The 22,734-nt window shown below is 49.8% G+C and overlaps 1 protein-coding gene across 4 annotated transcripts in view; it reads left to right on the top strand.

Moving 5' to 3' along the window:
- Positions 1-22,378, top strand: part of prkcg (protein kinase C, gamma) — a 28,447-nt gene extending 6,069 nt beyond the window's left edge. Inside the window, exons 2-19 of one of the 4 annotated variants that reach the window (XM_086113416.1) lie at positions 1,028-1,293; positions 4,067-4,681; positions 5,803-6,025; positions 9,438-9,469; positions 9,588-9,670; positions 10,315-10,426; positions 11,016-11,144; positions 11,237-11,393; positions 12,080-12,281; positions 13,123-13,320; positions 14,585-14,758; positions 15,076-15,167; positions 15,531-15,593; positions 15,758-15,896; positions 17,303-17,383; positions 17,644-17,751; positions 18,545-18,685; positions 19,919-22,378. In XM_086113416.1, the coding sequence (XP_085969542.1) occupies positions 5,808-6,025; positions 9,438-9,469; positions 9,588-9,670; positions 10,315-10,426; positions 11,016-11,144; positions 11,237-11,393; positions 12,080-12,281; positions 13,123-13,320; positions 14,585-14,758; positions 15,076-15,167; positions 15,531-15,593; positions 15,758-15,896; positions 17,303-17,383; positions 17,644-17,751; positions 18,545-18,685; positions 19,919-20,080 (2,091 nt within the window). In that variant the 5' untranslated portion in view covers positions 1,028-1,293; positions 4,067-4,681; positions 5,803-5,807 and the 3' untranslated portion in view covers positions 20,081-22,378. Of the gene's footprint in view, positions 1-1,027; positions 1,294-4,066; positions 4,682-5,802; positions 6,026-9,070; positions 9,184-9,437; positions 9,470-9,587; positions 9,671-10,314; positions 10,427-11,015; positions 11,145-11,236; positions 11,394-12,079; positions 12,282-13,122; positions 13,321-14,584; positions 14,759-15,075; positions 15,168-15,530; positions 15,594-15,757; positions 15,961-17,302; positions 17,384-17,643; positions 17,752-18,544; positions 18,686-19,918 lie in introns of those variants that run through there. The other 3 variants (XM_086113415.1, XR_015101172.1, XM_086113417.1) reach the window with 3 other exon arrangements.
- Positions 22,379-22,734: the final 356 nt, after the last annotated feature.

The raw sequence follows: 22,734 nt of genomic DNA, 5'->3' as shown, positions 1-22,734 counted from the left end.
AATGCGCCGGGAATGAATGCAAAGTGAAAAGTCCGCCGACATTTGACATTTGCCGCAGACGCTTTGTTCAACATCGCATCAGGCCAAGGCCGCATCGGTGACGCGCGCTCCGTGTTGGCCGTCGCGTGTGAAAAGTCATCGCAATCCCTGTCGAAACGTCTTTACGCGGTGGCGCCGCCCTCCTGACCGACCCAGCACGACCTGGTAGGTGAAAAACGATTCGGGTTAATGTGAGGGTTGCGATTAGCGGTTGGTTAGCGCCGCTCTCTGGGAAAAGAAAGAAATTCGATGTCATGTGCTGCGAGTTGACAGGAAGTCGATTTTATGTGTGTGTGTGTGTGTGTGTGTGTGTGCCTGCTGAACGGCACTAGGGAATGGCAATTGGTCCGACAACGCAGGACCGACGATCCAAACACCCTCCGTCTTCAGCTTGTTCTCCCATCGGCCCCATTCGCCGCTGGCTGCCCGACGCCATTTTGTCCACGACCTCCTACGGAGTCACTGGCGGCGTTATTTCATCGGTGGGCATTTGGAAAGAAATGATTTTGCCACCAAAAGTTTCTCGGTGCACGGCAGCTTGTCAGCTGCTCATAAGACGCCACAACGTGGGCATCCAAAACGCCGCTTTTCTCTTCGCCAGTGCTTTGGCCCTGTCATTTACAAGCCCGAGCCCCTCCCATTCCCCCAAAAGCTTTTTTTCAGTACAAAATGGAGGATGGTTTCTGAAAAAAACAAATAAGTCAACAATTGAATTCACGAGTTGCAAATAGGAGGACTGTGATCTATATATTGGAAGTCGCTGAAAAAGAGTCAACTGATTGTTTTCTTGTCCCCCCCCCCCAAATATGCAACTAGAATAAAATGAATGCAAAGCTCCACTTTTTCCACCACCTTCCCATAAAAATTGTGCGAAATGAAACGCAGGCAAGTCGGTGTCTTTCGTGATGCGTTTAGACAGAAACTTTGGCATCCGTTTTGAACAAGCAGTATTTTTTTTAAAATATTTTTTCGGTTTGTCTTTGTGCAGCGTGTGGTTGTTCACACTTAGTCAGCAGCTCGCCTTGACGGTCGCCTCGTCGCCGGCCAAATGTCTCCATTGAGCGTCACGGAAGTCTGTTGCTCTTCTGCCAGAAATCCTCATTCAAGAAGATGCGGGTGGAGCCCCCCCCCCCAACCCCCCTCCGCCCCGAAAGAAAAGCAAGACGGGCGAAGAGCGTCGTCGGAGGCGACGGGCTTTGACGGGCAGAGATGCGATGACCTTGGGCGCCACTTCCTCCTCCATCCCGTCGACAGGCAAGTCAATTTCGTCACCCAGGTGGAAGTTGCATGGCGGGGAGACTTTGTTAAATGATAATGGATGCGTGTCATTGGAGAAATGCTGATTGCATCACACCCCCCCCCCCCTTCGGGGGTCCATCAGACGAGAATTTTTTTTTGTTCCGTTCATTTGTGTTGTGAAAATTGGAGAGACGGAGAGAGCCGCCTGTCTGCGTCATTGAGTGCTCGAAGAAGCTTTCAAAGGCGGCGCGCTCGTTATCTTCGCTCGGCTCGTTTATTGAGCCGCAAGGCGCATATTTGACTTGAGAAAAAAATGAATCCAAATACGTCACAGAAAGCGTCGACTGGATACTGAACCAAGTGCAGGATTTTCTGAATAGCGACAAATGACACCGCGTGGTAAAAATGGGCAGTGCACACGCTTTTCGAGGGCCAACTTAAAAAGGAGTCGCGTGATGTTTTTATGACTTTCGGGCCCGCGACGGAAGCATGACGGAAGGCTTCAAAAAAACACCGACGTGCGAGACTTCTGAGGTGTGTGTGAATTCCGATTTCGCTTCTGGTCCCCAAACTTGTCGTGCGTATTGTGAACTTTTCCGACATCTCGCATGCGCAGTTAGCCCTGCAATGGACTGCTCAGTTTTGCCGTGTACGTCTTGTACAACACATTGAATTGGCAATGCAAATGATTGGGCTACTTTTCGAATGTTGTGAAGAAGACGTCGGGGAATCTTGCTCATACCATTCAAAAGGGAAACAAAAGCACAATTTTGCAACAGATTTTCCACCCAAATGAAAAGTACAACTCCATTTGGAAAAAAAAAACCATGATATAGACAACAGGTGTCAAACTCGAGGCCCGGGGGCCAGATCCGGCGCGCCAGGTCGTTATATGAGGCCCGCGAAAGCAAATCATGTGCGTCAACTTGCTAAAATCTGTACCGAAATGTCATATTGTCATGTGTAATAAATTATTTCACAATAATTTTGCTAACCGGTTTCCACTCACTTGAACAATAATCAACAAACTATTATAATTGACTTGACTGATTTGAAAACTAGTCATCTATTCATTTGTTGTGTACAAGTAAAAATCGTCGTAACGGCCCTCCGAGGGAAGACGTAACTCCAAATTGGCCCGCGACTAAAATGAGTTTGACACCCCTGATATAGACCTCGTGAAGTTGCTGTAGCGGGCTACACAAAGTGGTCAAGTAGCTTCAAAAAAGCAAGCCTGGTGGAACAGCGCCAGACCACCACGGTCAAGGTCCACCGCTGACTTCGAAGGCCCGCTATGCGACAGGGCGAGGACGCATTCTTTTGTCATTTGCAAGTGCAGACAGAGCGCGTTCATCCAAGACGAGACAAACGAAGGGCAAATAAGGGCAAAGGCAAAGCTCCGATCGGGTCCAATCAGCTGGCGGTTTCGCCCGCTCGCTGCTGAAACGACGCGTCTCGTCGTCAGACAGGCGCACGTTGGCACCGAGCGGCGTAGCGACGACAGCGCGTGCAAAGACGCGTCGGCGCACGCCGGCGCTTTCTTATCTGGCCCGCTGACACCGTTTTGCTCTCGAACAATCTCGCTAATTAGAATTGTTAATTAATTCTCTGCCAGCGTCCTCATCAGGAGACTAATAACCTACATTTCCATTCATTAGACCTTTGGCCTTTTGCTCATCTCGCAGTCTCTCCATCCCACCGCACTCCAGACCTTTCTGTCCCCGCATGGCGGCCCCACCCCCACCCCCCAAACCCCCCCAAATGACGCCCTCATCTCTGCCCACAGCTTGCTCCTCCCAGGCTGAGCCACAGGCACACCCAGTGTGTGTGTAATTAATTGTGATTAGGTGTGCCGACTCAAACCGGACCGTTTTCTCCATCGCGGCGAGCCGATCCGGTTCTCAAACGGAAGTCGTCACGCCGTAGCAAATGATGTCGTATACTTGCGTCGCCAAAAGGTTTTCCCTGTCTTTCTCCACGCACATGAAGATTTAGGCTCGTAAATGTTGAACACGCGTCAGCCCTGACCCGTAATCACCTTCTATGTCAAAAGAAAAAAGTTGTCAGGGAACCGCAAAGGTGTGACAACCCGCCCGGTTATTTTCAATCTCGTGTCTTCGGAGGATCCTGTGAGCTGAGGGGTGTTGAGCTCCTTCATTGCCATTGGCGAATTTTGCCGTCCGTCGGGATCCAATCATTCGCCGCCATTGACGAGTATCCTCGTCAATGATGTTTTTCCACGGGGGAGGGGCGGAGGAGGGTCTGACGCAGCCCCGTAGTGAAAGGCAAGGTTGTATTCGGTTTTAGGGCTGTCAAACGGTCAACCGACGCGCCATTTCAGATTGTGGATCGGCCTCTTTTGGATCTAAAGTGCACCGAGAGAACCCGTGTCGTATCTGGACCTGACGTTTGACTCCAAAATTGCACATCGGCCTTCTCAATGTAACGTCTGCGGGCTGAACTAATTGTCCTGGAAGTGGGCTGCCTCCCTGCCAGGCTTGCTTCCAATGCGCCAAAATTGTTCTGTGAAGAGACTAACGGCGTGAGTGGTTGTTTTTTGTTTTGTTTTGTTTTTTGAATGAACTGCAGTCTTCTTGCCGCAGATGTTCAACAGGGTTGCTTATTTCACGGGCCTGTTGATCCCCCCCCCCCCCCCCACCCCTCATCCGCTCGGAGCCGTCTATTTCGCCACGTTCCAGTTAGTCCATCTCGCTGCTCCTTACGTCCAATATGCTCCCCCCCCCCCCTCCCTATTTCTTTCCCTTCCTTCGTCTGCCACTCCAAACAGGCACGAGAGGCAGTTGGCACTCGGTCGGCACTGGATGGTGGATGGTGGCAAAAATGGCAGGCAGCCTTTCGCCTTCTCCCGTCCCCCTTTCGGCGCTCCACCTCCCTGGGCCCCTCTTGAGAGAAGTAACCCAGATTTGGAAATGAATGGCCTGCTATTCCCCTCCATCTCTCCCTCTCCTCTCGCTCGCTCCCGTTCTCTTTCTCTCTCTTATCTTTTCATCCTACTCTTGGTAAAAACAGGAGCAATCTTGGAAAGAGAGTTGCACCTCTCCATCTCGGCGTCCTCCTCCTCACCCTGCCTGCGGCTCCGCGGATATTTACAACTTCTATCTTTGGTTCCAGGAAAGCTTGAAACGCCGTCTCCTGCTGCCGTTTGGTCGAGAAAGCTTCCTTCTTCTTTTTTCTTTCTTTTTTTCCTTCTAATTTGCAACTGGCTCATTTCCTTTCCACTTCTGCTCATTTTTTCTTTCTTGCTTGCTGTTTCGCGTCTTACTTTTTTCCAACCCGACTACAGGCGCCTCTCTTGCGAGGTGACGGCCGAGCAAGGGAAGACAAGACTTCCCCCCCCCCCCCCCCCCCCTCAAGCCTTCTACCGAAAGACTGACATTTTCAGGTACTTTCCCCGACAGGTTTTGCGCCCTTGCATTATTAAACATGGAATAGCACCGTCCCATTTTGCGCCCGCAGTCTCCTCTCGGCTCTTTGCGCCTTCAATCCATCACCTTTCCAGACGCGGCTTTGTGCTCCGGGCTAACCGGCGAATGTTTTTTTCCAAAATCAATCGGTGTCGCTGCCGTTGGTGTGACAGTAGCGACGCTCAGGTTACAAACTGTGTTTTTAAAAGCCGGCGGGGGAGAGGACCCGGGCTCTTCATGTCGGAGCAGGTGGCGAGGGTGTTGTTGACATGGCAACAGAGGAGGTACGGTTGACATGGCGACCGGGCCGAGGGGTGGCGAGATGGAGATGTCTGCCATGCCGAGAAAAAGCCGGCGAGCCCGTCGGCGGACTGGACGAGGCGGAATGTGGGACAGTTGTGTTAATTGTTTCGCGACCGAAGGTCTCTGAAGAGCGCTTTGCCGCCGTGCGCGAATTAACCTCCTTCATGATGTCCTCTCATTCCCTCCACACCTGTCACTTGACGGCTAAAAAGATCCGGGGACACTTTGTTTCTTTTTGAAAAAGTTGCCCCCATTTGTCGGAAGCTTGCATTGGACTTTGCTTGACTCTGCCGAGGTTCGAACCCGTGACGAGAGAAATTTAGTACCAGAAATATTAATGTGTCCCCCCCCCCCCCCCCCCCATCCCCAAGAGGGTGACTTCTACAGAACGTCATGATTGTCTAATGTGGCTATTGGCCTTTTGGACACGTACGTTATGGGGAAGACATGGAGGAGGGTTGCGAGAGGTCAAAATGTTCATCAAGTGATCCTAATTTCACGCTCAGGTGTAACGAAACTGGACTCTGTCCCGCCACTTCCAAACAGCTCTCTGTTGGATGTCTGTGCACTTGGAACAGCGACCGCGATCACTTCATGACTAGCTGGTCACCGGCACCACCATTCCCGACTTTTATGTTCAGCTTGTCCCATTCTGTGTTCCGCCCCGTCTTCCGCGGCGCCGTCCGCCTGTCCCACTTTCAAGGTCTTCCCACCCTTGCGTGCGGCTCAATCGGGTCCTGGCCGTCATCCATCCTCCCCATTCTGGCCCTCTTCTAATCTAGCGTCTCCCTTTTAGGCGTGATGTCGGCCCCCGTTTCGCCTTGCCCGCTGACGCTGGCCTCCACGACGCCGGGGGCCTCCCCGCTGCCCTCGCCCCTCTCCCCTCCGCCCAGGGTGCCCGTGTTCCAGAGGAAGGGCGCCCTCAAACACAAGAGGATCGTGGAAGTGAAAGATCACCAGTTCACGGCCCGCTTCTTCAAGCAGCCCACCTTCTGCAGCCACTGCACCGACTTCATCTGGTACGCGTGCACGCGCACATCCACACGCATCACGCGGCACCAACACCCGTGCGTTTGTGGCCAAAGCATCCCCGGTAGTTCTGAAGCCGCCTCCTCAGGCAGCCCACCGCCGCAACGGACTTCTTCTTTTTTTTTCTCTCTCTCTCGCGCTCCTTGAGGCTGCCGAAGCAGCCCACATCAGTCGGCACACTGACCCCATCCGATCAAATAACCTCTCCTCCCTGCCTGAGCCCACACGAAAAAACACATTCTGTTCAAAGCAGGCTGGCCAGACACTATGTACAAGCTAATGATGGCACGCTCGAGCTGCCTTTCCAAACAATGCGGCTTCTGTCAAAAGTCACCATTGTTACCTTTGTGACGAGACTTATGAACACAGCTCTTGTTTTGTATCCCGCCAGATGGCACACACATCACCTATTTTTCAAGAAAAAAGTTTGCTGTTTTTCTATAAAGGAAAATACGTCGGTGTCATATTAAAATTAACTCTCGATGCCAGCCGTTAAATAAAATCGAACCTCTTGGATGGCAGTCAACTTTCAGAATATTATCGATGACTATGGAAAGACAAAACTACCAAATGAAAGATGAGAGCCGAGATGCTTTCTACCTCATTCCACTTTTAGTACTCGGCAGTGGAACGTGGGTTGGTTTCATCCAAATCATCCATTTTGGACTAAAAAAATGCAGGAAATGTGCTTTGGGTGAAAACGTAAAAATATTTTCGATATTTTATGCACAGGTGACTTCGATGCTACAAAGTTTGTAATAACATCCGAACAGCGCTTTTCTTCTATAAAATGCTAACAATGAAAATGTGCTTTTGATTGGAAAAACTAAAAAAGTATTTCTGAATGAGCACCAATGTAGCAATTTGGCAAACATTACAAATTCTTTGCATTACTTAGTCGTAGTAGTAGTATTGAATAGTGTGCGCGTGCATGTATGCCATGCGTGCGTGTGTATGCGTGTCAGCGCTGCGTCGCTTCGACTTCTACTTTGTAAATGATCTTGGTCATCTTTTCAGTCTTTTGTGGCACTCTTTCAAGTCGATTTATCGTGAACAACACCTTGATGAATCACAAGCTGACGTAAACGGAGGAAGGACCCAATGCTGCCATCTGCTGGATATATGTTGATGTTTTTATTTGAATGTTTGTTTTATTCTGTTTATTTCCGCACTTGAAAGATCATTTCAGATGAATTCGTAGCACCTCCTACCGATATGAGTTGACTTGGCCACCGGGGGCAGTAGAATGCCGACACAAATCAAGAAGAATTTCACAAAGTCAGTGACTCCGTGAGCGCAGCAATAGGAGTCATATTTCATAAAGGATCAAGAAAAGACAAAAAGGTGAATCCCCCGTGAGCAAATAGCGAAAAGTTGCAGTATGCAGGTTGAGCAATTCAAGCCGATGAGAAAGGAGGAGCTACTGCGCTCACTGATGCTCCTGCCAACGTTGTGCAAAAGCCTCATGTAGAATGTGAGCAAAGGCACGGGGACGCAGCAACATTTGCGGCGACGCAGAAGAGCATGTTGGCTGAGTGGGTGCTGGGTGACATATGGCGAGGCTCGAAGTCGGAGGACGGACGGCCATCCGGCCGGCCGGCGCACGTGCCAGCAGCCTCTGGGTAGTTTTCAGGACATTCCCCCAGTTGGCTGCCATCTTGGCCGCACCATCGCACTGCTTTCTTCACATTGCGGAGGACGTCGTTTGGGCCCCTGCGTCGAGTTTTCTGTTAATTACAAAAAGCAAAATGCAAGGCGGAAGCACAGCGAGGTTGCTTGGGAGTTCTTCCCGGCAAAATTGGGAACTTGAAGTGGTTACCTTTTGTCCGCCAAATGGAGCTTGCGTGCCTCACGATTGCTGCGCTGGGAATCATTCTCTCCTTCCCAAACTCGCTCGTTGGAGCAACGTCTCGGGGATTCGGAGGGTTTCCGCACACAATAGACGAGGCTTTATAGATTTCAAAGACCGGTCCTCGCGGAGACCGACGTCTCAAGGATTGCAAAAAATTGGAAAACAATAATAGAGCCACTTAGAGCCACTTAACATCAACTAGTCAAACTCAGGTTGAAACTTGGAACCACAGAGCCAATGTAGAAAATGGCTTCCGTTACCATGGTGACCGGCAAGTGGCTGCTTGGATTATTTTGTGGTCTGGAAAACGGACGGATGGATGGATGATGCATTTTGCCTTCAGCTGTTTTGCGTTGTTCTCAGGCAGCCAAATGGTGGAGGAGAAAAGCATGCCACCATTAAAACACCATAAAAACATCATCCGTACTTTTTTTTTTTTTTTAATCGCCAAATGGTCAATTATCGTGTGGATCAGTGCATGTGGCGCATGTAGCGGACACATTGCCAAACACAAATTTTTCCCCTAGGCCAAACATTTGAGGAAGTGTCGGCTGATGGCGCTTTTAACTGTGCGAACACTGCAGCTTTGCTTACCCGTGATAGTGCCTGTTGTTTGAAAATGGCGGTCTTCACCCAGACATGAGGTCAAGTCACGGGAGTGGGGGTGGGGGGGCGGTTGCATGCCAGGCTCATTTCAAAGACAGTTTATTAAAAAAATTGGCGGCTCGCTAAATCTTGACTGTACTCGGTCGGTTGTGTCGTTTCACGCCTTGATGGGTGGGCGCGCACACAAAACCATGAAAAAGTCCATTTTACCCTTTCGTACTAAAAATAGCTGAGAACAAAAGAGTAACCTAGTGCTACAACGCTAACCTACTTATTTTTTCATTGTCGTAATGCATCAACATTGCTTTAACTGTCATTCAAAACATTGACGTTTACAAGCCAAATTCTCACCGATTTTGCGTGAAATTTAAATTGAGGTGTGCAAATTGCCTGATTCACGAGCGTGCTGCTAGATGGCTTTTTTGTAGTACCACTATGAGTTATTTTACGACAGGGTTTTTTTTGTTGTTTTTTTAGTAGTAGTTGGAGAAATGTTCCTATTCCAGATGGCTCAGTGAAGGAACACATTCCCATTGCCATCCAAGTGGGCCAACGAACATGAATTGCCGGCTCTCTCATGCTCTCTGCTGGTCAAAAGCAGAATGTCGCTCACGCGCTTCACAGCCTCCTTGCTGCAGGGACCGCCCGGACTGATTCTGCTCGCCGTCACACCTCGGCCTCTTTTTCGGTGTAAGCGTGTCTTATTTTTGTCTCCGATTCACTGCAGGCCCGATGCCGTGGCTTGAATTATTCAATTAGCGCGCCAAACAGACACCGGGACGAAGTCAAGGCGGCGATCCGGCCGTACTCTTGCTTCGTCTGCTGCGTGCGAGGTTGCGGAGGAAAGACCCAAAAAAGAAACGTTTTGTTTTATCACGCTGCTGCTCGGGAAGATTGCGTTTGGTGTCCTAATCTGTGCGCCTTTCTCCCCCCCTCGCTCACAGGGGCATCGGCAAACAGGGATTCCAATGTCAAGGTACACACACGGGATCCATATTGAGCTATTCATCTTCTCAGATGAATTGCTGAGTTGAGTGGCTCTCCCTTGCCCTCTCAAACTCTCTCTCTCTCTCTCTCTCTCTCTCTCTTTTTAGTCTGCAGTTTTGTGGTGCACAAAAGATGTCACGAGTTTGTGACCTTCACCTGTCCCGGCTCGGTGACGGCGCCCCGACCAGATGTGAGATGCCTTCCGCTCGTCACGCACCAGTTATCCTCTTCGCACGCTTGCATGACTCATTAATCCAGACGCATCCTTGTCACGTCTGGCGACCGCCAGGAGGTGGGCTTTCGGAGGGGAGGAGCAAAAGGAGGAGGAGGAGGGTGTTGGGGGAGCTGATAAGACTTTCAAGGCAGGAGAAAAGCACATTCCTTCGTCGTCTTTTTCAGCTTTCGGGAACAATCTGTCTTGATGCTTTGCGGTTTTTGTTTTTGGACTGGCCAAGTAAACGGCATCAGGAATGGGGTCAAGGCGAGCAGTGTGTGTGTGTGTGTGTGTGTGTGTGTGTGTGTGTGTGTGTTAAATGATAACTGCGTGAAAAGTGCACACACAGCAAGATGGAGGATTTTCAAGTATACACGAGAGCAGAGGAAGGTGAAAAGAATGAGCGCGCTGATGATGACAAATAAAAATGAATCATCCCTCTTTTCACCACACACACACACACACACGTTTTGCTCGATCCCGTCGCCACGTCCGCCCGTTTCTGATTCCTGAGCATCGCGATCCGAACGTCCCCCGTCCTGCAAAGGTGCATGCATGTCGACGCTTGTCCTCGCTGTCACGGCGCGTGTGGCGGCAAGCGGGTTTTTGTTGCCTTCCAGGACCTGAGGAGTCGCCACGCCTTCAAGATCCACACCTACGCCAGCCCCACCTTCTGCGACCACTGTGGCTCGCTGCTCTACGGCCTCATTCATCAAGGCATGAAATGTGCCTGTAGGTACAACTTCCTCATCCCGACTTCAGGATGCGCACAGTCATAGGCCGTCATGTTCATCCTATTTTGAAGGGCCTGATCCGTAGAGATTTTTATTTTTATTTTTTCCACTTTATCTGTTCTGATGCTGATTCCGCATTTGGCAGAAAACATTGCTGATATGCATACGTGTATGCAGCACCGAAACAATCACGGGGCTCTATTTTCGTGTCTAGCGCAAAGCGCGGTCGAATTGTGCGCGGGAGCGAAATTTTCATTCTTTTGGTATTTTACTCGGCGCACGCTGGCAAAAATGGGCGTTTGCACCGTTGCGGGAGTGAAAATAGCCGACTTCATTCCCGGCGAACCGAAGCGGCTCCTCTCATTCCCTTTAAGTTCAGAGTAGGGGAGGTCTGTGGTCTGCATGACGGAACCATGACGGACTCGGAGGAGTACGTTTCGAGGGAACTGCGAGAAGATCTCCGCTTGCAGATGATGTCAAGTTGGCCACTGTGAAGTGGGCATTTGGAGACCACCTTCCACGCGCCTGATCACGCGTCTGTGTGACCCCAGGCGCTGCATGAACTCGTGCGTTGACAATCTTTCCAGGTTGCGACATGAATGTCCACCGACGATGTGAGACCAGCGTCCCCAGTCTTTGCGGCCAGGACCACACTGAGAAGCGAGGCCGGATCCACCTGACGGTGCGAGGCGAGAAGGAAGACGTCTTCGTCACAGGTGAGACCTGGTCAACGAGAGCGCGAAACCACTCGGGTGGGGGCAGTGTTTTCTTTGGATCTCGGATGTACGTGTTGTGATTGGCTCTGCAGTGCGGGAGGCTCGTAACCTGATGCCCATGGATCCAAACGGCCTGTCAGACCCGTACGTGAAACTGAAATTGATTCCCGACCCGAAGAGCCACAGCAAACAGAAGACCAAGACCATCCGCTCCACACTCAATCCAGTCTGGAACGAGAGTTTTACCTTGTGAGTCCGAGCCGGCGTGAATGTGGACCGAGAGAGTTCTGAGGGGGGCGCGTCAAATTTTAGACGATGATGATGATGATGATGATTAGAATTATTATCTGATTCAAATGGGCTTTTGTCAGAAGATCATTTCGGGAAAGATTTCTTCTGAGAAAAGGACCATTCCCAAATTATTGAATCTTTACTAATTGGTCCATTGCTAATTTGTGTGATATCATTTGATTACTGTTTTTTTTTAAACGTATTTATTGTTTTCAATGTACAATTGCATACCAACATTTTTTTTTTTTTTACTTTTTAAAATTACTTTAGTTATTTATTCATTTATCAAGACAATTTTGTGATTTTTTTTTCATCAGGAGCAAATATCTTTTTATTTTATCAGTAAAATTAATTGAATAAGATTATCTGTAATTTCATCCAAAAAATGACATTTTTATTGCGTGCTTTTTTCCATGTTTACTGCATTTTATTAGGATTTTTAAAAATTAATAAGTTTGCTATAATTTAATGTAAAGAAATGAATCAATTTTTACAGCAGTTTTAGCAGGACAAAGTAATGAGGGAAAAAAAAATTTTTTTTCAATGCAATTTATATCTGGGGGGGAAAAAATCCTGTCTGTTACAATGTCACACTCCAGGAAACTCAATGATTTTTTTCAAGGGTTTGGCACATGTGTGTGCAGTTCCGTGCGCGGCCACCAGTGGGACCGGCGTCTGTCGGTGGAGGTGTGGGACTGGGACCGCACGTCCCGCAACGATTTCATGGGCGCGCTGTCCTTCGGAGTGAGCGAGATCTTCCGGCGTCCCATCAGCGGCTGGTTCAAGCTGCTGGCCCAAGACGAGGGAGAATATTACAACATCCCCGTGCCCGACCCGGATCTGCAGGTACAACCGGAAACCGATCAGACGAGTAAACATTGAGCGCCTGTTACTTAAAAAGAGAACCGGTGCATTTCGAGTCTTTGACCAGACAGCGACTTATCGTTTTAATGTGCTGTCACTTCTCCTCGGGCTTGACTTCGGCCTTCGTCTCATTCCAAATATTGACTTCCAATGAAAGCAAGCTGCGATGACTCACGCCGTCGGAATCTTGTCCCGCTACTTTGAGTTTCTCTGAGCAAATAAAAACACAAGTGCCAAGAAGTACCGCAGCGCATGTTAGGGACACCTGCGCAATCTAATCAGATCCAAGACAAGCGATGCATCCCCCCCCCCCCCCCGATTCTGCTTTGACAAAGATAATAATTCCCCGTTCTGATGGATGACGCTGTCAAAGTGGATTCATGGACTGGAATTTCAGACTTTCAATCTTGAGGTGACAAAATGCTGTGAGGCCTCCGCGGAGTGATGAAAAGATTGACTTCACGAACACGTCAACGGTCCCAGAGAGTTAATCATTGGCCGTGTAAAAACCACTGACCATTAGGATTGATTTGGGTCCCAAAATATGAAATTGGCCATGTTTGAATATATAGTGGTACCTTGAGCTAACGAGAGAGAAATTAAAATAAGCACGTAGCATCATGAAAATGCTAATTAGCATCTTTGCCGCGGAGCTAGAAGCCTTGAAGCGACCCACTGAACGCGGTGCGGCAACACATGTAGACGGACGACGTCATATATTCCCAATCCTCTGCAAAGAACCGTTATCAGTGCCGTACCGCCGAGCGGTGAGTGGAAGTTTGTTGCGTGTTTGAACGGCATCTGATCAGGCGTCCCTCCGCAGGAGCCCCAGCCAGACGGCGTCACGCCCTCGCCGGCTCAAGTCGGCCCCGCCTCCCCGTCCGAGGCCCTCCCCGTGGCCCTGCCACTGACCCCCGCGCCCTCCTGTCCGCCTTCCCACTCTCACGGGCCGGGCAAGGGCACGGTGGGGGTCCACGACTTCCACTTCCTCATGGTGCTCGGCAAAGGCAGCTTTGGCAAGGTAAACGACGTCTTCCACTGATGGATTGGCCTTTGTGCGCCGTTTCCGTCGGGAGCTCCTCAGCGCATTGTCCCTCCCCTGCAACGGTGGCCGATGATTTATTCAAGTGCGCGTCTTTTGTGGCGTCGGCAGTGGTGAGCTCGGGCCGGCTGGCAAACAGGCTCCCCTCCTGAAGGCGCTCCTTCCCGGGGGGGGCCTCCGCTCTCCGTTTTCTCGTCGGAGCCCGACGGCCCCCCTCCCCTGCCGTAGATGAGCCGGAGGTTTCGAGTCCTTCTGCCTCGTCTCCAGCTCCCTTGTGCCGTTTCGTAACTGTCAGACGAGAATCTTAACAAGGGACGGCAGAAAGAGAGCTCAACTTACGTAAGATGGATGTTGGAAGGGGTGGGCTGGGAGGGAAGGAGCGAGACTTGAGGCCGCCGAGCGAGGGCAGGCGCACACAGATCGGAAAGGAGACGATGACTGTGAGGCGGCAAGTGACAAAATGGCCAAGAGGAAATGGGATGACAAGCAGGCGAGAGAAGAGGAGCTCTATGTGTGGGATTTTCGAACATTCTAATCCTTGTGTGTGCATTTTGAAATTGGGGGGGGTGGCTTTTCCATTGCGGGCGAGCTACTCTGGTACTACTCACACCCGCATTTTAAATCATCGAATGACTCTTCATAGAGCAATTCGCAGACTTCCATATCCGCTGAATTTTTTTTCCGGAACTTAAAACTCCCCCTAGTGGCTGTTTTTGTGCTCGGGCCAAAGCAATACGAGTCGCGCTTTGCTGCCATCTTGGGGCATATTGATGCCAATGAACTATGTTGAAGTGAGTTGAGGAGCTTCATTTGGCCCAACGTAGCGCTTTGCGGCCAAATGAGGAGGAAAAACTTCACACGGACAAAAGTGGCACGGCAGGCACAGATTATGCGTCCTAATAGCGACAGCGCGCGCTTGATTTTGGGGATGGCCGGCATGATGATGCGCCGCTGCTTCTGACGCACCGACCATGCGACAGTTGGCACGTGCGAGGACGCCGAAGCCCTCCGGAGGGGGAAATTCATTCGTTGCGCTTTTTTTCCCCCTTTGAGCCAAGGGCTGTTGTTTTGTGTCGCTTTTACGACGGTCACAACGTTGTACCCATGAACGCGATCATTTTGAGCATCCAAACGAAACTCTGTTGGATTGACGGTTACTTTTTGGTATTGCCGACGTGAAGCGAAATCGGCGACCGAATCCGATGAAAAATGAAATGTCCGCTTTGCGATCTCCTCCGCTCAGGTGCTGCTGGCGGAGGAGCGAGGCAGCGAGCGTCTTTTTGCCGTCAAGGTGCTGAAGAAGGACGTCCTCTTCCAGGACGAGGACACGGAGAGCGCCCTGGTGGAAAGGAGGGTGCTGGCGCTCCAGATGCGCCCCCACTTTCTCACGTCGCTCTACTGCGCCTTCCAGACTGAGGTGTGCGTGTGCGTGATTTTATTTATAGTTACTTCACCGGAATTTCCAAAGGGGCAGACAGGATGAGTTTAGGATATCAAAAAAAAAAAAAAAAACGCCCAGTCAATGAGTTGAGAGGTGTGGCCGAGTGAGTGATGTCACAAGCTGAGGTCGATGAGTCCGCGCGTGAGCGCGGCGCCGTGTGCCGTGGCCTACAGCAGCTGCTTGTCAGCCTTTTTACTTTGTATTTTGTGTTTTGGAGCGTTGGTCCTGTTCTGAAAAGTGCATGAAAGGCGAACGGATGAATGGTCGCCTCTCTCCTGCCTGTTTTTCCACAGGATCGGCTGTACTACGTGATGGAATACGTCAACGGGGGGGACCTGATGTTTCACATTCAGATCATCGGGAAGTTCAAAGAGCCTCACGCGGCGTACGTACGCGCGCTTATCTTCACGGCGCTTTGGCTCGTCTTTCGCACTTATCTGGCCGCTTTGTTCATGATTCCCGGCGACTCTCGAAAAAAGTCCCGGGCTGGGGGGGGGGCGGCTCCCTCCTCCTCCGGCTAATCTCGCCTTCTCATCCGATCATCTTTGAGCAATCATCCAAAACTCATTTCGAGCCTGTTGCTCCATTTTTTTAAAAATGTTTTTTTTTTTTTATTTGCCTTTCATCTCGACGCTTGCGCCGCCTTTCATCACCCTCCCCCCCCCCCCCCCCCCCCCCGCCGCTTCTTGGTGTCATCCTTCGCCTTTTGATTTGCGCGTGTTTCCCGACACGCGCTCCTGTCACGCAGGTTTTACGCAGCGGAGATTGCGGTGGGCCTCTTCTTCCTCCACAGCAAAGGGATCATCTACAGGTAAAGGCTGATTTATGTCACGTTCGGGGGGGGGGGGGGGGTCGTTCCTCCGCAGTGCGGCGAGCAAAGCCGCGTGGCTCTTGTCTTTCTTGGCAAAAGGCTCTTTTTTTTGAATGCCGGGATCCCAAACGAGTCATGCGGCGTTTGGTCCCGCCTTTCCTCAGGGACCTCAAGCTGGACAATGTGCTGCTGGACAGCGAGGGCCACATTAAGATTGCCGACTTTGGGATGTGCAGGGAGGGCATGTTCGACGGGGACACCGCGCACACTTTCTGCGGCACCCCGGACTACATCGCCCCCGAGGTAGGAGCCGCCACGCGACCGCCGCACAAGTCATGCTTGGCAGCCATCAAGGAACTACGTCGAAGTGAGTTAGGAGCTTCACTTTGTCAGAAGTAGTGGGGTCTTGGCGCGAAGAAACAACATTGAAATGAGCTGAGGAGCCCCATTCGGACAAAAATTGTGTTTTGGCGCCGCCATTTTGAATGACATGTTGAGGATACATTCATCCACTTTCATGGAACAAACATTCCAATTGATGGCGGAACTCTTGATCGGCGCAAAGCCTTGCGCGGCTCTCAGCATCCATCCCCCCCCCCCCCCCCCTCTCGTGGTCTCCTTTCACCTGCAGCCCTTTGCTGCGGTTGCCCCCTCCGTGCCTCCCCTGCGCCCTCGTCGGCGGACCTCATCTCACCGTCCTCATCTTGTGCTTGACAAGTGTGACGGATGAAGTTGTGCGCAAGGTCCAGATGAAGTATTGGAAACATTTCAAACGCAAATTAGTGTGTGTGTGTGTGTGTGTGTGTGTGTGTGTGTCTTGAGGGGGCAAGTGAAGGAGTCGAGACAGTGGGGAGAGACAAAATGGAGGTCATAACTTGCTGTGCACGTCTTTGCTCAACATGTGGGGCCCCTGAGTATCGACTCTCTTATGTAAACACGCATTGATTCTGCTGCCTTTCGCATTTTGGATGCCGTACAATAAGCTCTCCCCAGGGGGGCCCGTGGGCTCGTTGCCTTGTGACACGCACGCAGACAAACGCATGCACACACACACACACTGGCACACGTTATCACTGCACTCATTCATAGAATCACCCTCCCGATTGCAACACTTGACGTTTCGAGAGTACTCACGCTTCTCACTTTGGTACAAATCCACGCACTGTAAACAAAAAAAGACTCGACTAAAAGTCGTTCTCATTTAACTCCTTTACTGAAAGGTACAGTTTGCAGCAATTAAAAATAATTAACTGTCTGCATGACCCACCTGTCAAATATGAATTATACGCGCATATAACTTTAAAAAAACTGTTGTATGTTTCTTGAGATCAATAAAGAAATAAATATGAAGCGTTTGGAGCTGGCAAGTGTCCAGTGACCAGCCCTTTTGCTGCCCAAAGTGGGATGAGCATTTTTGCAATTGACCCCCCACCAACCTCAAAATTCAGTCCTGCAAATAAACAGCCCCTCTCCACTTTTTGGAGAGGGGTGCAAATGATCTCAGAAAAAAAAAAGAAGAAAATCCTAAAGTGGGAAAGCAAAATTCACAAGGTCGCGAATGTGCGGCTGCCGAATGACGAGTGCGCGCGGGTCGACCGGACGGCATTTCAGAATGGCACCCAAATCTCTTTCGCAAGTTTTGCCAACGGAAATGAAAAGGTGACCGTGGCGGAAATGCGAGCTCACCAGCTTTTCTTGCGTCGTTGCAGATTGTGGCCTATCAGCCCTACAACAAAGCGGCGGACTGGTGGTCTTACGGGGTGTTGCTGTACGAAATGTTGGCGGGACAGGTAGCAATCACCTTTCTCCTGGGCCCCCTTTCTTTTTGGGCTCATTCTTCTTCTCTAGAAATTATCCCATTTTTGAGGGCCCAAACGTAAACGAAAACTCGCCCGACTTTGCACACGCATCGGACCTGGTGAAAAAGCAGACCATAATATATTTGAAACTCTCCATACTCAAATACAAAAAAAAAAAAAAAGGGGGGGGTCCCAAGCTCCCCCAAGAGAGGTTGAATTTCACTTCATTTCGTCTTTTTTTTTTTTTTCAGCCGCCTTTTGACGGCATTGACGAGGAGGAGCTTTTCCAGTCCATCATGGAACAGTGCGTTTCCTACCCCAAGAGTCTCTCCCGCGAAGCCGTCGCCATCTGCAAGGGGGTGCGTACGTACGCCGCGTGCGTGATGCCGAACTGTCGAGGGATGTCAATCGGACTTTGGGCGCTTGCCGGTCGATGCAGTCGAACCTCCTTTTCAACGACGTTTTGGCCCCTTTCACGTTCACACTTCCAAGTTCCGATTTTTGCTTCCAACAAACTCCTTTATTGAATGTCAACTTGATTAGAACGACCCGCAAAAAAAAAAAAAAACGCCTTCGTTACGGCCAACCGTGGGAAGCCAACCGCTGCCTTCGGAACAAAATGGACGAGGTGGCGTTGGTTCCCCTGGGTTGCCTAGCAACGCCGCCGATTGCCTCGTACATTGATGTCCTCCGGGAGGCACGGCGCACGCGCTCTGAAAACATGTCCGGTCAACGGAAGCCAATCTTCGTCTTGAAGCCGAGAAGGCGGCCATTTTCATTGGCTGACCGAATGTTGTCAGAGATGAAGGAGGAGCGCGACACTTTTTTGTTTGTCTCATGTCGGAGAAAAATCCTTTTTTTTTTTTTCTTCCTCTACACGTATTTGGAATTGACATATTTACATTGCATTCCATGCTCATGTTTTTACATCAATAAATGATCGTACCCTATTAGTGGTTGGCGGCCATTTTCTTGGAAATGGTTACGACGAACTACGGTTCGAACGCACATATTCGTGATGTTGTCACGAGGTTCGGCTGTATTGTCGCAGCGTAGGTTGTCTCGCCGTCAGCCAATCGGGGAAACTGAAAATGGATGTTTCCGTGCTGATCTTTTGTGGGTTTTGTTTTCTTTTTTTTTTTTTAACCGAAGCTGCTGACAAAGCACCCCGCCAAGCGCCTGGGTGGAGGAGAGGACGCCGAACGCGAGATCAGGGAGCATCCATTCTTCCGCTGGATCGACTGGGACCGTCTGGAGAGGCTGGAGATCCCGCCGCCTTTCATCCCCAGATCGGTCAGTCACCCACACGGGAGCTGTCAGTCTCTTGCATTCCAAATGATTCCTCTTTTCCTCGCGGTGCCGAAACAGTGTCGGAAGCACTGAGCTCCACGTACAAACCCAAATCCGCCGCAGTCTATTCTTTTCATTGGGTCGCGTTTCTCACAGGGTTCCCACGGGTCCTTAAAGTTCATAAAAATCCATAAAAATGTAAAATTATGTTCTTAATTGTCCTTAATTTTCAGGGAAAGCTTCTAAAATCAATAAAAAATCTGTAGAAATTATTTTTAATTATTCTTAAGTTTTATATCTTCAAATTTTACATTTTTCACAGTGTATTTTATTTGAGAAAGAATTCAAGTTTTTTTCCTTTTCCTACCTGTAATAGACATTAAAATTGGACATACAGGATGTCAAATAAAGGGTGAGCTGCCGCTAAAAATAAAGACGGCAGCAATGATTTGAACACCAGGTCAGTGATATGTGGCTTTCTGTTCATTAAATCCACGGTGAATCCGCTGCTGAATGGAGAAAAAGTCCTTTCAAAAAATGGCTAAATTAGCCCTCAAAAGTCCTGAAAAGGTCCTTAAATAAAAAGCAAGTGGAAAAGTGGGAACCCCGTCTCTTGGCCGCGCGGTTTGCTTCTATCTGGATGTTCGATTTAGTTGTATTTTTATTTTATTTTATTTCATCCAACCAGATTTCAGCCTCTGTTGCCATGTCAATCAAATCTGCCCAGGGCTTTCCGAATCGGTCATGCCGGCTCAAACCGTGGATGTCATCGGCATATTTTGCTCGGAGCAAAACTCTGTGCCAATTGATGTTATTCTGCACAGTAAATGGTAGCGAGAATTAATCCACATCTTCGTACCCCCACGTTCACGTCGCAGTTCTTGAACTCATCAATCCTGTCAAAAAAGAACAAACGCAAGATAGCAACTCCCCACTTTGGCCCGCAGCTGTTCGCAATCGCTCCGGAGCATTTTTTTTTCTTCCAAATTCGAATAAAATCCATCGTTGCTGCATTGGCCAGCGCCGCTTGGGCGATTCTGAGGGACCCGGCCGGGCGGATTGGACGGACATGGCGACACGCAGGGGCTGAAATCTGATTGGACCAAAAGAAAACGTATCATCCACCCGTACCGGAAGCTGTTCGCGCAAGAGCAACGGTGCGAAATGAAGACGATTCCTTTCGGTGGGCTGCTGCGATTTCCGCGTCGCACCCAATCCTCTGCTGGCTCCCAACAGGGCGGCAGAAAAGGGGAAAACTTCGACAAGTTCTTCACGGCGGCCCCGTCGGCGCTCACTCCCTCCGACCCGGACGTGCTGGCGGCCGTCAACCAGGAGGACTTCCAGGGCTTCTCCTTCCTCAACCCCGAGTTTGCCCCCTCGCCGCTCACCGCGGTCTAAAAATAACCTCGCCGAGCGGGCCGATCGTCGAGGTCGATGCTGCCGGCTCTCGCGACTCCGTCAGACGAGCGGGGCTCTCGCGTATTTCATCCAACTTGACAGATTCAAGTAGGCCGACATTAGGGAGAGATAGCAAGTGTTGTAGACCCCCGCGGAAGAGTCGTTTGGGGGGAAATAGCTGTATGACTTCATCATTTAGCATGCGGACTGCGTAGTTGTTTTGTTTTTGTTTTTTTTCCATTGAAGTTCCCAGAAAGAGATGGAGCTGTTGTTCCACTGAATGTGGACAGCAGATTTATTGCAATTAGAGACTCGGTTAGCACTTGACAAAAGTTGCCCCTGTTGCACCGAAGGTTCCTTCGATGACAGACACGGTGAAAGTTCTTTCCAAAAAAAAAACAAACTCGCTGGACCCTTTAGGAAAGCTTCACCAACATCGGTTGCATATTTTCTTCTTTTGGGGTTAGAAGGGTCGTGAAAAGGACAAATGTTATGGTGGACTTTTTCACTTGCGGGAAAGCCTCACGACAGCTTGGCCAAATTTCTCCATCATGCCAATGTGGCCATTTTTTGTTGTATTCTTTTTTTTTGTTGCTACTTTTGGATTATTTGTGAATTTAATTGTATGTTATTTTCACGATCCTTTTTGGGGGGGGGGGGGGGCGGCGTCAGGTGGAATCGTCCAAAATCATCACTTTGCAATCACAGGACTGAGAAAAAAAAAAAAGAAGAGGAGGAAATTTACCCAAACGGTTCTGGCCCAACGTCAGTGATTATTGTTGTTTGATTTATTTAATTTTGTTCTAATTGATGATTCATCTGTGTTTCATTTTAGCGTTATTTATTTAGTGTGGGTATTTTGTGACATTTTATTTCACTGAGTATATTATTTTTAATTTCAATTCAATTTAATTTAAAATATATGATTTATGGTTGTTTTTGCTTAATTTTCCATTTCAATTTTATTATGTATTACATTTTTTAATTTGATTTCATTTTCCCTTTTTAATGAGCTCTTAACTTTTAATGTTATGTTTTAATTTGATTAATATGTCACTTTTTTTTCATTTTTAAATTTTATTTCATTTGAAGGAATTACTTTTTTAACATGATATTTGATGTTTTTCCTCCTTCATTTTATTCCATTTTGTTTTTTTTAAATAATTGGATTTTTATGTTTTGGAATTTCTGTCATCTTTAATTGTAGACAGACATTTCATTGAACTGCACTGAGTCGTCATCCTCTGGGCTTGCTCGCCCTCTGAAACCGCCGTCTCTCTCTCTCTCACACACACACACACACATGCGTGCACCACATGCGTGCACGCTGGGCTCCCACGACCGGCTCGGGAGCCACGCCGCCGCCGCCGCCTCTCTATCGTGGCCGCCTCAAATTGGGCCACTATTTTGAGCTCTGGCCATTATTTTTATATCTTTCAGAAGCAGGCCCAATTTATTTGGAGAGAGGATTTAGCTCGGGGTTTGTGAGCCGGTTGCACTTTTCCGGCGCGTTCCCATCGATGAGTTGTAATTAAAAAGCGCGGCTCCCTCGGAGCGGTTCAATATGGCGAGCAAATAATAGCGTCAGCTGTCATCGGGTGCGAGTTGAGCCCGGCCAGGTGGCGGGATGGAAAGTCGTTTGAGCGTTGATTGGATTATCCTTCGTATCCAGCTTCCATTCCGTGGCACCCGTTTGTAGGCACAAGTAAGACGATTCGGCGCGCTCGTGACTACGAGTGGCACGTTTGACCCTTCTTGTGTGCAATCGAATCTCCGTCTTGAGGTCACCTCGTAGGCACGTTGTGCCACACGAGTAGCGTCCGGGACCGGACGAGAAGCGCCTTTGTCGTCGTGCCTCCCCTCTCAGCGAGTCGCTTTTGCCAACGTTGTCCTTCGAGTGCGCAGAAATGTCCGACTTGGAAGAGATAGCACCGCAGTGCTGGTGTAGCGGCGCCTTTAAGCGGAAATCAAAGAAACGCGCAAACGACTTTCCCTTATCTCCTGGATTGTCGCTCTTCTTATCTGGCACTCGCAACTTTTGTCGCACGCCCAGCAGCGCCTTTCCAAATGATTTCCTCAACAAATCCCGGCGAGCCGGGCTTCACTGACAACCATACTTGGGATCTTTTTCTTTTTCTGTTCTCCCAATTTCCAAATGGCGCGAGCACTTCCGGGTGGTTCAGCAAGTGACTTTGCGTCTGTATCCCGCGTGTTGATTGTGAGGCGGTCAAACGAGCCGTCGATGTAAACGTAAAGAAGAATAAAGAGCAGCGAGCGCTGAAGCTGCCGAGAAACAAACGGCTTCTCGACCTGTCGCCTCTCTGTACCCCCCCACCCCCCCCCCACCACCTCCGCCCTTGACACGTCACCTCCCGCTTTCACACATACACACTAAGTGCAACCTCACACACGTATACACACACAGAAGCTGCTGAGCCCTCAACTTAGCGTCAAACCGTCGCTGCCAAAGCAGCAAAAGGCCGTCTCGGGCATCTCACGTTTCCAGCCTCCTCCTGGTGCTCGCCCTCCCTCCCAGAACACTGCTGGGACTAATACCCCCTTAGAGATTTTAACAAGTTGACCTTCACATTAAAATCTCATCAAGTACCCCCCCCCCCCCCCCCGCCCCCCCACCTCTCGCTTGGTCTGCTTCG

Source organism: Hippocampus guttulatus, chromosome 6 (assembly GCF_054856545.1).
Source record: "Hippocampus guttulatus isolate MCC_2025c chromosome 6, RoL_Hgut_1.0, whole genome shotgun sequence".
Classification (NCBI taxonomy): domain Eukaryota; kingdom Metazoa; phylum Chordata; class Actinopteri; order Syngnathiformes; family Syngnathidae; genus Hippocampus; species Hippocampus guttulatus.
The sequence above is the reverse complement of the archived record's forward strand: the minus strand, read 5'-3'. Positions and strand labels throughout refer to the sequence as shown.